Source organism: Myxocyprinus asiaticus, chromosome 14 (assembly GCF_019703515.2).
Source record: "Myxocyprinus asiaticus isolate MX2 ecotype Aquarium Trade chromosome 14, UBuf_Myxa_2, whole genome shotgun sequence".
Lineage (NCBI taxonomy): Eukaryota > Metazoa > Chordata > Actinopteri > Cypriniformes > Catostomidae > Myxocyprinus > Myxocyprinus asiaticus.
This window is the reverse complement of record NC_059357.1, coordinates 32,999,065-33,011,554: the sequence shown is the minus strand read 5'-3', so window position 1 is coordinate 33,011,554 and position 12,490 is coordinate 32,999,065. Positions and strand designations below refer to the sequence as shown.

At 38.2% G+C, this 12,490-nt stretch overlaps 1 protein-coding gene across 1 annotated transcript in view; it reads right to left on the bottom strand.

Annotated features, from left to right (window-relative positions):
- The window catches only part of LOC127451454 (heparan sulfate glucosamine 3-O-sulfotransferase 2-like), a 65,175-nt gene extending 52,894 nt beyond the window's left edge, over positions 1-12,281 (bottom strand). Inside the window, exon 1 of the mRNA XM_051716182.1 lies at positions 11,308-12,281. Coding sequence (XP_051572142.1) covers positions 11,308-11,843 — 536 coding nt within the window. The 5' untranslated portion in view covers positions 11,844-12,281. The remainder of the gene's footprint in view (positions 1-11,307) is intronic.
- Positions 12,282-12,490: the final 209 nt, after the last annotated feature.

Here is a 12,490-nt window from a genome sequence, read left to right as displayed (position 1 = left end):
ACAATCAAGTCAAGTCGTTTATGTTTGTTTTGAATTCATGTTTTGGATTTCCACATCTTGTAAATAAACTGCACTTGGGTTCTTCACGTCATCTCGTCTTTATCTTGCTCCTGTTTGCCTGCCTAGAACGTTACACTGGCACCAACAATCATGCCATGGTCCAAATCACCGAGATCACTTTTTGTCCCCATACTGATGGTAGATGTGAACATTAACTGAAGTTCCTGACCCATATCTGCATGATTTTATGCACTGCTGCCACATGATTGGTTGATTAGATATTTGCATGGATGATTGTTGGTGCCAGATGGGCTGGTTTGAGTATTTCTGTAACTGCTGATCTCCTGGGATTTTTACGCCCAACAGTCTCTAGAATTGACTCCGAATAGTGCCAAAAACAAAAAACATCCAGTGAGGGGCAGTTCTTTGGACGGAAACGCCTTGTTGATGAGTGAGGTCAACAGGGAATTACCAGACTGGTTTGAACTGACAAAGTCTACGGTAACTCGGATAACTGCTCAACTGTACAATTGTGGTGAGTCGCCCGCCACAGAAATAACCCACCACTGCGCATAAAATATCCACATTTGGCGGGTTGGTGGGCGCTAATTTTAAACTCTGAAGAAAAGGAAAAACACAGAATTTACTAATTTAATTAACCAGAAATTACATCACAAATACATACACAATTAGTTGAAGGGAATCAAGCAATAATATTAACAAGAAAAAGAGAGAACCACTCGCTCTTTGGCTGGAGCTTTAGCCTCAATAAACCATCTGAAACCGAACATAAATGCCAAGGAACTGAAACCTGCATAAAATGAATAATAATTAAATGGGACAGAAGCAATGCAACAGTTATTACATCTAATATTTATCCTTGGACCTGTCCATGTTGTCATTTCTGTGAGAGAAACTTCACTGTGGGAATGTGTGGTCATGGAACTTCTGTCACCCTCAGACATGTGTGGTGTTCGCTGATACACGTGACCCTGCGAGCGCCGAACGTCCCACGTATTTAAAAGAAATTCCACTGATCATGCAAGCTATAACATAGCAACATGCAACACCACACATTTAAATGTTTATCTGTTCTGCTGTTGCTAATAAAATAATAGTATGAATAGATCTTACCCAAGTTACAGGCTAAATCAACGTGAATGTTTTAAACATGACTTATTTATTTTTTCCGCAAATCATCCCACGGGCCAAAGATGACTCCTTGGCATGCCGGGTGTGGCCTGCGGGCCGTATGTTTAACACCCCTGCTTTAGATAATAAAGATATATTCTATCACACCACTTGTCCATTAGAATGAAAACTATGACGCTTTTTAAATAACATATTCTGTGTACTACTGTGTTCATATAAAGTAGCTACTACTTTTTCTATATAAAGTAGTAGCTACTGAAGGGTAATGGTCATATAGATGATGTGGACAGCTGCAAACAGAGCAGTTGCCAAGGAAATCATGACTAAAATGGCATCCAGTAGCAACAAATAATTTCAATCCCACTGCCATCTTCTCCCATACGGTGTGAGCTTGTGAATATACATTGACTTGTGAATTGGTTTTAACATGGGAAATGGTTATATTTATGTGCCAAAGCCTGGAAAAAATGTAAATGAAAAATTATAGCATATCTATATCTCTCTCTGGTGCCTATATTTGCACTATAACCACTCTTGGAGTTCCTGCCATTGAAAGCATCCACAAAGTACAATGCTACCATTGCTTTACTTTTGCTAAGGTGCTCTTTAGTGTTATATTTTTTTGTTATGGCCTGTTGTCACGGATCTACCGGACACTTCCAGCACTAATATTCTACCGTCCCTCTCCCTTGAGTACTGATCATCTGCACCTGCCCCTCATCACTGCATCAATCAGCTCCACTACATAAAAGCCCGATTCTCCTTTCACTCTTCATCTGGCCTTGATTTAGAAAACAGACTACTTACCTGCTACTGCTATTATTGTCTTTGAAGACGTTTCCTTGCTTTCGCTTCCTGGTTCCTGCTTCATTGCTACTCTGACGATTCCCCAAAGTCTCTGTTATTAATATCCATTCTGTGTTTGATACTTAATTCACCTCTGTTAATCTCTGCCTTTGTTTTCAATAAACACCGCCTCCAGGTTCAACGCCATCTGCGAGTCTGGGTGTCTGTTACACCTGTTCACACCAAACATGTTTTTGCGTCCATCTGTATTGTCTTTCAATTGTTTTCTATGTAAACATGCCCAAGATGGACATCTTTGACCATTGCGCCATGTCTCGCTGATTTTTCAGCATCTCGCACAGAAGCTCTACACTTTTTCTTTTTTTTTTTTTTTTTTTTAAGATGCTGTGTCATACAAAAAAAAAAAAAAGAACATCAACTTTAAGAACTTTTTGTTCTTTTCTCTGTGCTTCATTTAGGGTATATCAACATTAACCTGGATACATTTGAAAACTGTGTTTTTTGTTTTCTAAATGCTCTACGTCCACACTGCTGTTTTCAAGCTTTCTCCAAAGGTTGCTCGTCCACACTAAAATGTATGAAAACTCTTAAAAGAGCACCTATTATGTTTTTTCAAATATTACATTTCATGTAGTGTTATATAGCTGTTTGTGAATTTAAAAAAAAGTCTGCAAAGTTTCAAAAATCTAAGTGCACGACAAATGGATTTATTGACTCCCAAAAGAAAGAACCGATTCTGAACACCTGAAATGAGTCGTTAGTAATTCCAGATGTACTTCCTGTACTAACCTACATAATTTGGTAACAAAAAACCCCACCTCTGGTCTTCACTGGCTGCTCGTGAACAGCTTTGACCTGCCCTAAAACACTACACTAAGCGGTAGACCAATCACAACAGACTGGGACATCTGACCAATCAGAGCAGAGTAGGCTCTCTGAAAGGAGGAGTTTAGAATGAATCCTTTAGATCGGATCACTGAATGAGTCGTTTTTGACACTGGGAATAAAGGTAATGCTGCAATTTAAATTATGAGCAAATTAAAGTGTTTTTTGACCTTGGAAGCATATAAATCTATTGTATGAGACCTTTAAAACAAAATTAGGCATGTTTAAAAACCATAATAGGTGCTCTTTAAATCCCCTTACTGGGTATGCGAAAAAATGCTGTTCCATATATGGTCTGAAACGCAATTGTCCTCATGTTCTGTCACCTGACAGCAATTCCGAGTAAACTTTCCATCACCTTTAAAGGAATGCAATGTGAAGGTTGTACAAAGTAACATGTATCTTTAACAACACTATCAAAGGGAATATCAGGCACATCTGAACTGCTACAACATGGACTGCCATCTTGATTGTTTTGGGTTGAATGGATCACATGACTGTGTCACAACAAATACATCATCGTTCTCAGATATCTCCATTTTCCCTGTCCACACTACAATGCAAAGAAGGTGTTTTCAAATTTATCCACTTGGACACCACATTTTCTGGTGTCAAAAACAGCATCTCAACAGTGTGGACGGAAGGCCATAACATAGAGAAAAATATGCATTTTCAAACTAACACATATTAGCGTGGACAGCCTTAGCCTTTCTTAAATGCAAGAGCATGTTCGGTCTGAACAGTAACTACAGGTTCTCACCAAACGTGCGTTTAGTATTGAGGGTTTGGTTTTATGAGACCAAAGGGTCTTTCTCCTAAGTTAAGCAAAAGCAACAATGTCCTTGCTTGAAGTAAGACCACAACCATAGCTGATAAAGCCCAGGAAAGGTTTCACTGATATTTTAATTGTTGAGTTTTGTTTGCACTGATACTCCCCTAAAGCTTACGAGAGGGAGTAATACAAAGGTAGCAATGCTCAATATGTTATTGTTTAGTAATTAAAAGGTATTTTTATGGCCTCATTTATTCTAGGCAAACCTGTTTTGCCATTATGAGTGGACACTGATGCCATATCACACTGTAACCATGTCCATTTCCCATATGGTCTATGGTCACTGGTTCCATTTTCCATTGGAACGTAGAATCAAACAAATATTCTGCACACCATCTGAACTTAAAAATGCATCTGAATTATATAAATTTTCCAGACGTTGGAAGCTCTTCAAGTAGATTTTCTAAGAAGTTCTCAGATTGTATGAGAAGCCTTTTAACATTTGCTAGAGCCAAGGAATTCCTCATTGTTCACCATTAATTGGCTCGGAGGGGAAAGGAGCAGCGAAACACAACAGTCGGAAAGGTTGACAAAGACAGAAAATTGGACAGAGCTTATTTAACAGGGAAAACTGCACATTCCTTAGTGCGCATGAGAGACCCTGCTATTCTCCGGCATCACAAATGGGAACTGCTAATCCCAGTATGGTTCATAGAGTTGTAGAACTTTCTGTAGCATTAATTACCTACACAATTCATTCTTGGATGTGTATCAGCAGAGAGCATCAAGCTACTGAGATGTTTTGATTTGGAGATTTTAGTGTAAATTACTCATTAGACATAAGTGCCACAAGCAAGAGCTGTAAGTAAATATGAGCTACTCTGAGACAGAGTGTCTACCGATGAGAGTCTATTATTGGACTGACTAGATTAAGGATGAATGTTGAATGCTCTGAGTCACTCTAGAGACAAACCACAGAGCCGCTGAGGAGCTGAAGGTGAGCGCTCAGATTCACTTAGAATACTTGAAGAGAAGTGGTCATCATATATTATCATACATTATGGCATTCCGCTGGCCCTGTACAGTGCAAATTAAATTGTGCATATACTGTGCCTATAAAACACATTCACCTCCTTGGACGTTTTTAAATTTTATTGTGTTATTCTATAAAAGCACAGTAAAAGTAAAATAATCAGACGCACAAGTATCCAGCCCCTTGCTTTTACACATCTAAATTACCTCTTGCTTTTTCTTGAATTCAGGTATTTACATGATTGGAGGCCACCTGCATACAGCTAAGGTGTTTCACATAAAAAAAAAAATTAAAAAAAACAATACATCTGTGTGTGGGAGCATCCTCACTTTGGTAGTGCATTCTAGGAAAACACTACACCATGAATACCAAGGACACACTTTATATAAATCTGCCTTGCAAAGAAAGAAGAAAGCTTATGTAGAAAAAAATTAACTTCACCTCATATGTTTCCTTAACTAAAGTTAGGACAACTCTGAACAATCTGAACAATGCAATCTAAATTTAATGAATGGACCCTGCCAAGACAAATATTGAAATAAAATTAAAAACAAGACTCTAAAACATATTATTACAAGGCTTTATAAGGAACTTTTGACTTAATCAGCCAATACATCTTTCTCTTATCTGCCCTTTATTGCAGGCTTTATTGGTCCTCTTATTGCAAGATGTCAGTTGTTAAAATACAATGGCTTTCCGTGAGGATTAGGGGGACTGTTTCAGTGTCTTGGCCTCTGTGGCATTTTAATTAACCTGTCCACAAATAGTATTGATGAGTTTCCGAGTGTGAGAAAAGAAGTGCGGTGTGTCACTGTGTATTTTTGTGTGACTGTGTGCATGTGTGTGCACATTTTATAGCCATGATTTACACCGATCAGACACAACATTAAAACCACCTGCCTAATATTTTGTAGGTCCTCCTCGTGCCGCCAAATATTCTTCTCACCACAATTGTACAGAGTTACCATAGACTTTGTCAGTTCGAACCAGTCTGGCCATTCTCTGTTGACCTCTCTTATCATCAAGGCATTTCCATCCACAGAACTGCCGCTCACTGTATGTTTTTTGTTTCAGATCAGCAGTTACAGCAATACTCAAACCAGCCCATCTGCCACAAACAATCATGCCATGGTCCAAATCACTGAGATCAAATTTTTTCCCCATTCTGATGGTTGATGTGAACATTAACTGAAGCTCCTGACCCGTATTTGCATGATTTTATGCACTGCTGCCACACGATTGGCTGATTAGAATATTGCATGCATGATTTTTGGTGCCAGATGGGCTGGTTTGAGTATTTCTGTAACTGCTGATCTCCTGGGATTTTCACACAACAGTCTCTAGAATTTACTCTGAATCGTGACAAAAACAAAAAACATCCAGTGAGTGGCAGTTCTGTGGAACAGAGAATGGCCAGACTGATTCGAACTGACAAAGTCTACAGTAACTCAGATAACTGGTCTGTGCAATTGTGGTGAGGCACGAGGGTAATCTACACAATATTAGGCAGGTGGTTTTAATGTTGTGGCTGATCAGTGTATATATAGTGTAGATGTTAACTGAATCTGTCAAAACCTAAAATATGTTCCATTACAAGTACTTGCTGTGTTGTTTTATGAATTAATTACCTCAATAGCCATAAGCGAACTGTTACAGGCATCAAATCTTTTTCTGGATCACAATCCGTGTATCTCGCTGCAAAAAAGAACATATCTACCCTAAAAAAAATAACTTAAATGCAGACATAGCACAGTGGAACATATTTGAACTCTTTTTCTTTTATCCTGGCTCTTTTTCTCCCTGACTCTTTTTCCCTACATCTTTTTTCTCCCTTTGTCCAAATACAAGGGACTAGCATCGATCTGCACATCTCACATACACATCAGCTTCAATTGATATAAGCACAGTAGGCTGTGGGTGAGTAGACTTGCCCTGAACGAAAACACAAACACAAACACAGAAGAAGTGTGTTTTGTTGTAGTTTCAAGATGACAAGCAGACGGAACAAGCTGCAACACCTGCTAATGGCTGGAGGGCTGCTCGCACACAGCTCTGTACCGTTGGCTTCTATGGATATTCCCCCTCACGTTAGGACATGGCCCACAGGGAGTCCTCTCTTTCGCTCTCTGTCCTGTCTCTGCTGGGATGTGATGTGTGTGTGTGTGTGTGTGTGTGTAATTACTGAACCTGAGCTGTAGGCAGACACCGTGGTGGAAGAGGGAGGGAGGATATAGCCTCCAAGAGACCCCTACTCCACAGCTCTATCCACCACACAGAATCAACACTGACTTCTCGCATACTTAAACGGCTCCCCAATGGGTATTTGAATGGCAGCCCATCAGTAGAAAGGAAAGAAGGGAGGAAGGAGTTGATTTTAATCTGCCCACTGATCAATATGATCCATGCCTTTCCTTGACAGGGTGTATGGAAGGTTTACTCTTGAAAGGGATCCATTGCCCTTTATCTGCATATTTCCCCCCTGAAACTGAACACTGCAATCACTCTGTGTCATTCTCCTCTGGGTCTCTCGCCAAAATGCTGTCATAGTATGAGTTACTGCTAACATCTCCTTGTCAGCACAAATAGCCTGTTTTTCCCCCATCATTTTTGTACCCTGTTGATGATACCTTTTGACATTTTACCCATTATTCACAGTTCTTTTAAGCTTTGCTAATGCTATATTTAGTGTTGGGGTACTCGAGTTTGGACTCGGACTCGAGTCCGAGTCACAAGTCCAATTTTAATGGACTTGGACTCACGGACTCGGATGCATTTTTACTCGGATTCTTTTCTGAGTCCAGCCGAGTCCATGACATTTGTGATGCAATGAAATAAAATAAACAAATAACAAAACAGAAATTAATGAACATCTCTGTCTGCATGCAGCTGTATTAGCCCCTGAATTCGTGGACATAGCCAGATTTGTTTCACTGTGTTTAAGCAAACACACACACACATAAGCACATGCACAGACACACACATCAGTCAACCAATATGCTTGAATGTTACTACAGAGACTACTGTATAACACTGACTACCGAGGTGGCTGCCATGACGAAAACATAAAGACGGGTATGTATCCAATGTAATAGAAAATAAACAAGGCAGTTTCACATGACACGGGACCTGACAACTGGTCAAACTGCGTGTGCCATTTGTGCAGCCAAGACGGTGCTCGCACTGCGGTTTCATCGTGGTTAAAAACTTAAAATCAAGAACTTCATTGAGTCAATTCACCCACATCGTGTCTCTCACAGTTTACTAAAAATAGCATATCGAAATAAAAATACATAAAAATTGTATTAATATTGGATATTAAGTCTTTTTAGGTGTAATGTATCTACACATGAAGGCTTCTGTAGTCTCTTGTGGTCCACGCAGTGTTGTCAGCTTGAACTGGTCCATAATAGCTTGATGAATTAACTGTGTAACTTTTTAAATAGTTGGGGGTTAAAAAGTGTTATTGCTAAAGCAAATAGCAACTCTAAACAGATAAACAGCACCTGTTTATTATTGATTGACTATTTTCAAAGCATTGATGAGCTACTTAAAATACATTATTTTACAGCATTTGTCCACCATTCACAACATTCAACCATGCACAATAAAATATTAGTATATTTTTGGGCAATGAAATGTTTTGTTTATCATTTAATTATAGACTATAAAATAAATGTATTATTTGATGACAGAGTTTGTGTATGAAGCTAAACTTCATGTTACGAGATGAATTTAGTTGGTTATGATGTTTTTATTTTAAATGTTTATTTTATTTTATTTTTATTGTAAACCACCGGGTTACTTATGCATGTCTTTTTTTAGCCTCATATCTCTGACACTTTTGAAGGACAATTCTGTTAACTCAAAATTATTATTCTCCATGTTTTTGCGGTTAAAGAAGAGCTCAGTTAAATGTTCTTAAATATTTAAGACTGATTGCAGACCAACGTGGCTGCCGCTCAAGCAAATATCAATTTTTGATTTTTTTTATTCTTCTGCGGCAGCAGCTGCACATGGATGCATCAGGGATTTAGGTACATGAGCAGCACGCAGAACTGCCCTGTATTGTGTGGTTTCCCGCAAATTAACTAGAAAATCATGTCCATGACGACATGGCCCTAATATTATCAGTGGGCTTTTCCAGTGTTTTTGGATGTAGCATTTGCAGTCAAATTGTGAGACGTAACTTCTCAGCGAGTGCTAATTACTACTGCGTTGACTCATTTGTATGTGCTGTATTTTCCCTAATCAGTTGGCAGATAGAGAAAAAAAGATTCAGAAAGAAATCTCAGTATAGACCATTATTTCTTTAGATAGGGATCATTTTAAATAAAACTAAATTAAATTGAATTGGCAAATTGAAAATTAAGTAGAAATAAAAACTAAATTCAAATTCAAAACATAATAACGTTGGTTGTAATTAGTGCCCGACCAATATATCGGTCGGCCGATATTATCGGGCAATTTATCGGCCGATATTAGCCTTTCACCGATATATCCGTATCGGCGTATATGTTTACTGATATGCGGCGAAATGAAAACTTTTTTTCAGAACATATAACGCAGAAAACAATGCTTTAGAACTGGTGGCATAGCGTAGTTTGTCCAGCAGAGCATGCTCCGACTCCATTGTTTACAGAGCTGAACTGACGGTGGCTCTGCAGACAGGTCTCTTCTCGGTAAATTGCTATCTAGTTTGTGAAATACATACTGGAAAGTTAATAAACAATGACCACATCATTTTCCCTTTTCAATATTACTAATATAACATTAACATGTCACTCATGTTTATGTTTGCTATTGTTTGCTATGTTAGCCAGCTATAGTTTGTCATTAAGTAATGTTGCAGATTGGAAGGTAAACATCAGAGCATCATTTTGCAGCTCAGCAGACAACGGTGCGGTGGTGAATTGTGTCTGTTAAGTGTTGATTTCACGCTATATTATTACCTAGTTGGTGACACACAATGCTGGAAAGTAAAATAAACAATGTCTGTCTGTTACACTCCATGATAACGAGCTTATAACTAACTAGCTAATCATGCAGCTACTTTCATTGTTGTCAGCTGAGTGGAAGCTAATGAGTAAACATGTATTCACCAAACTGTTTTGTTCAGGATTCACAGTTTGGTACCCCCTTCAACCAAACAATTCCAGTCGTTGCATTTATAAAATGTAATATTTAAAAGTCTGGTTTTCAACCGTTGAAAGTTTCCCCTGAACATGTACAGCAGAATATGGTGTAACACTGCTGCCACTGTTTTTCTCTTGTCTCAGCAGGTGTAAATTCTTCTTGTTTTACAACCTGCCAATAATTGACTGGCAGTATTAAAATAGTCAGAATTTGACTGATACTAAACAGTACTGATGTTTATTTAGCTATTTATTTTATTTTATTCTTTATTTAATGGTCAGCAACTGACTGATATTAAACATACAGTACTGATGTTTATTTAGCTATTTATTTTATTTTTATTTATTCTCTATTTTAATGGTCAGCATTTGTCTGATACTAAACGGTACTGATGTTTATTTAGCTATTTATTTTATTTTTAGAGTTGGGCATAATCTGATTATAAAGTAATTAGTTACTGTACTCGAATTACTTTAAGTTAAAAGTAGTGTAACGATACAATTTATATTAATTAGATTGCAGCAACAGACTTTCAGTCAAGTTAAATAGTTTTCAGTACATCACTTGGGTTACACATACAGTATTTCTAAAATAATATTATTTAATAAATTTGCAGGTACATACACTCACTGAGCACTTTATTCAGAATACCTGTATACCTACTTATTCATGCTTTTATCTAATCCGCCAATTGTGTGGCAGCAGTGCAATGCATAAAATAATGGGTCATGAGCTTCAGTTAATGTTCATATCAATCATCAGAATGGGGAAAAAAATGTATTTCATTCATTTCAACCATGGCACCAGATGGGCTGGTTTGAGTATTTCTGTAACTGCTGATCGAGTTTTTATTTTATTTTTTATGTTTTTTGCCAAAAACAAAAACATCCGGTTAGCAACAGTTCTGCAGACTCAAACGCCTTGATGAATGGTCAACAGAGAATGGCCAGACTTGTTCAAGCTGACAGTAAGGCTACGGTAACTCAGATAACCCCTCTGTACAATTGTAGTGAGCAGAATAGCATCTCAGAATGCACAACAAGTCGAACCATGAGGCGGGTGAGCTACAACAGCAGAAGACCACGTCGGGGACTTTATTAGGACCACAGTGTTCCTAATAAAGTACTCAGTGAATGTATGTCTGCCTGTATTTCTGTGACAGCTGAAGGGACAGGAATAATGAAAAAGGATTATTTTAAATTATTGAATTATTATTAAAAACATTATTTTGAATTTGTTAAGCTGGGAGAAAAAGTTCTGTATTTATTATTTTATTTAGAAAGTAATTTGTTATGAAGTAATCAGTAATCCGATTACAATTTGAGAGAATTAATTAGTAATATGTATGTAGTGGATTACTATTACCCAATTTATCCAACACTGGTGATAGGCTATATCAGAGTTTATCCTAAAAGTTTTATTTGTAAAATAACATTATGAATTTGGTCCTGCATAATGGAATTATAAATCCAGCTTCACAGAAAATAAAGAAATGCCAATGCAAAAGGCTACAAGAAAAACCTACCTGTACCAGTCCAAGCCTTTGTCATAGTTTCTATCAAAGAAATGTGGCTCCGTCCCAAGTGCTCGGACATCTGGATGAATCCGGATGAACTCCAGTACCGCCCTGGTTCCTCCTTTCTTAACGCCAACTATAAGTGCATTCGGTAACTTCTTGTTCCCGTATTTTGGCGAAATCGTATTATTAATTTGCTTGTGATCCACCGCGTCTAAATTTCGCGCTTGTGTTTTCTGTTTGCTTTGGTTTCCAGTAAGGTTTGATAAGAGAACCACAGCTCTCGTCTCTTCTGAGATAACTCTTGCCTTCGTTGATAGAGTGCAATAATGTGACTTCTGTAAAAGTTGTTTTCTCCCTATTTTTTTCAGATGGACGCAGCTATGCTCCTCCAATCTCTGGTTAGGCATGACTGTACCGGAACAGAAGAGGATGCTGTAGCATAGATACATGAACGACAAAGAGACTGTGAATATAAAAATAAATCTTCTGCTTAATCTGTTTGAAGATGGCACGATTCGGCTGGACAGGAACCTATATGCCATGTCTCCATGGATGAGAAGACGTCATGTTTTTCTCTGTAAGTTTCTTTGTAATGTTTGCTTGCAGGCTCGCGCTCCCCATCAAGACGCGGCAAACTCCGACGGCACAAACTGTCATTTGGCAAAATGATAGTTGTTGATATTTCCGACCAGACACATAAGATTAAGTTTGAGAATAACACGTCTTAATAATAAGATAAAGTTCCAAGATAAAAATAAATAAATATAAAAGCATTTCCACTGCCCCTTTAGTTTCGGCGTCGCGCTCTTTTGTACGTGAAATATCCTCAGTGCTCACTTCAGAAGCGGACTCTGTGTTGATATAGTATTTATAATATTTGAGTAATCCCTTTGTACGACCTGATAATGTGACACAACATCCAACTCAATGTAATCCGTGTTGGAAATCTGGTATTCCAGGTCTAAAAGGCACATTTTGCCCCCAAGTTCCCAACGCGAAGTCGAGCAGCGCTCGCCCGCGTCAGCACGTTCAGCTCATGTTTGTCTCTTTCTAAAGTTCTCAAGAATGCCTTTGCGGCAGTGAAGTGCTCGAGATCAATATTTAAAGACGACGCCTGACGTCACGTCATATTTTCATATTACTCGTGCGTTTGTCTTTTTAAAGGAGCACTCCACAGCTGCTGCTACCA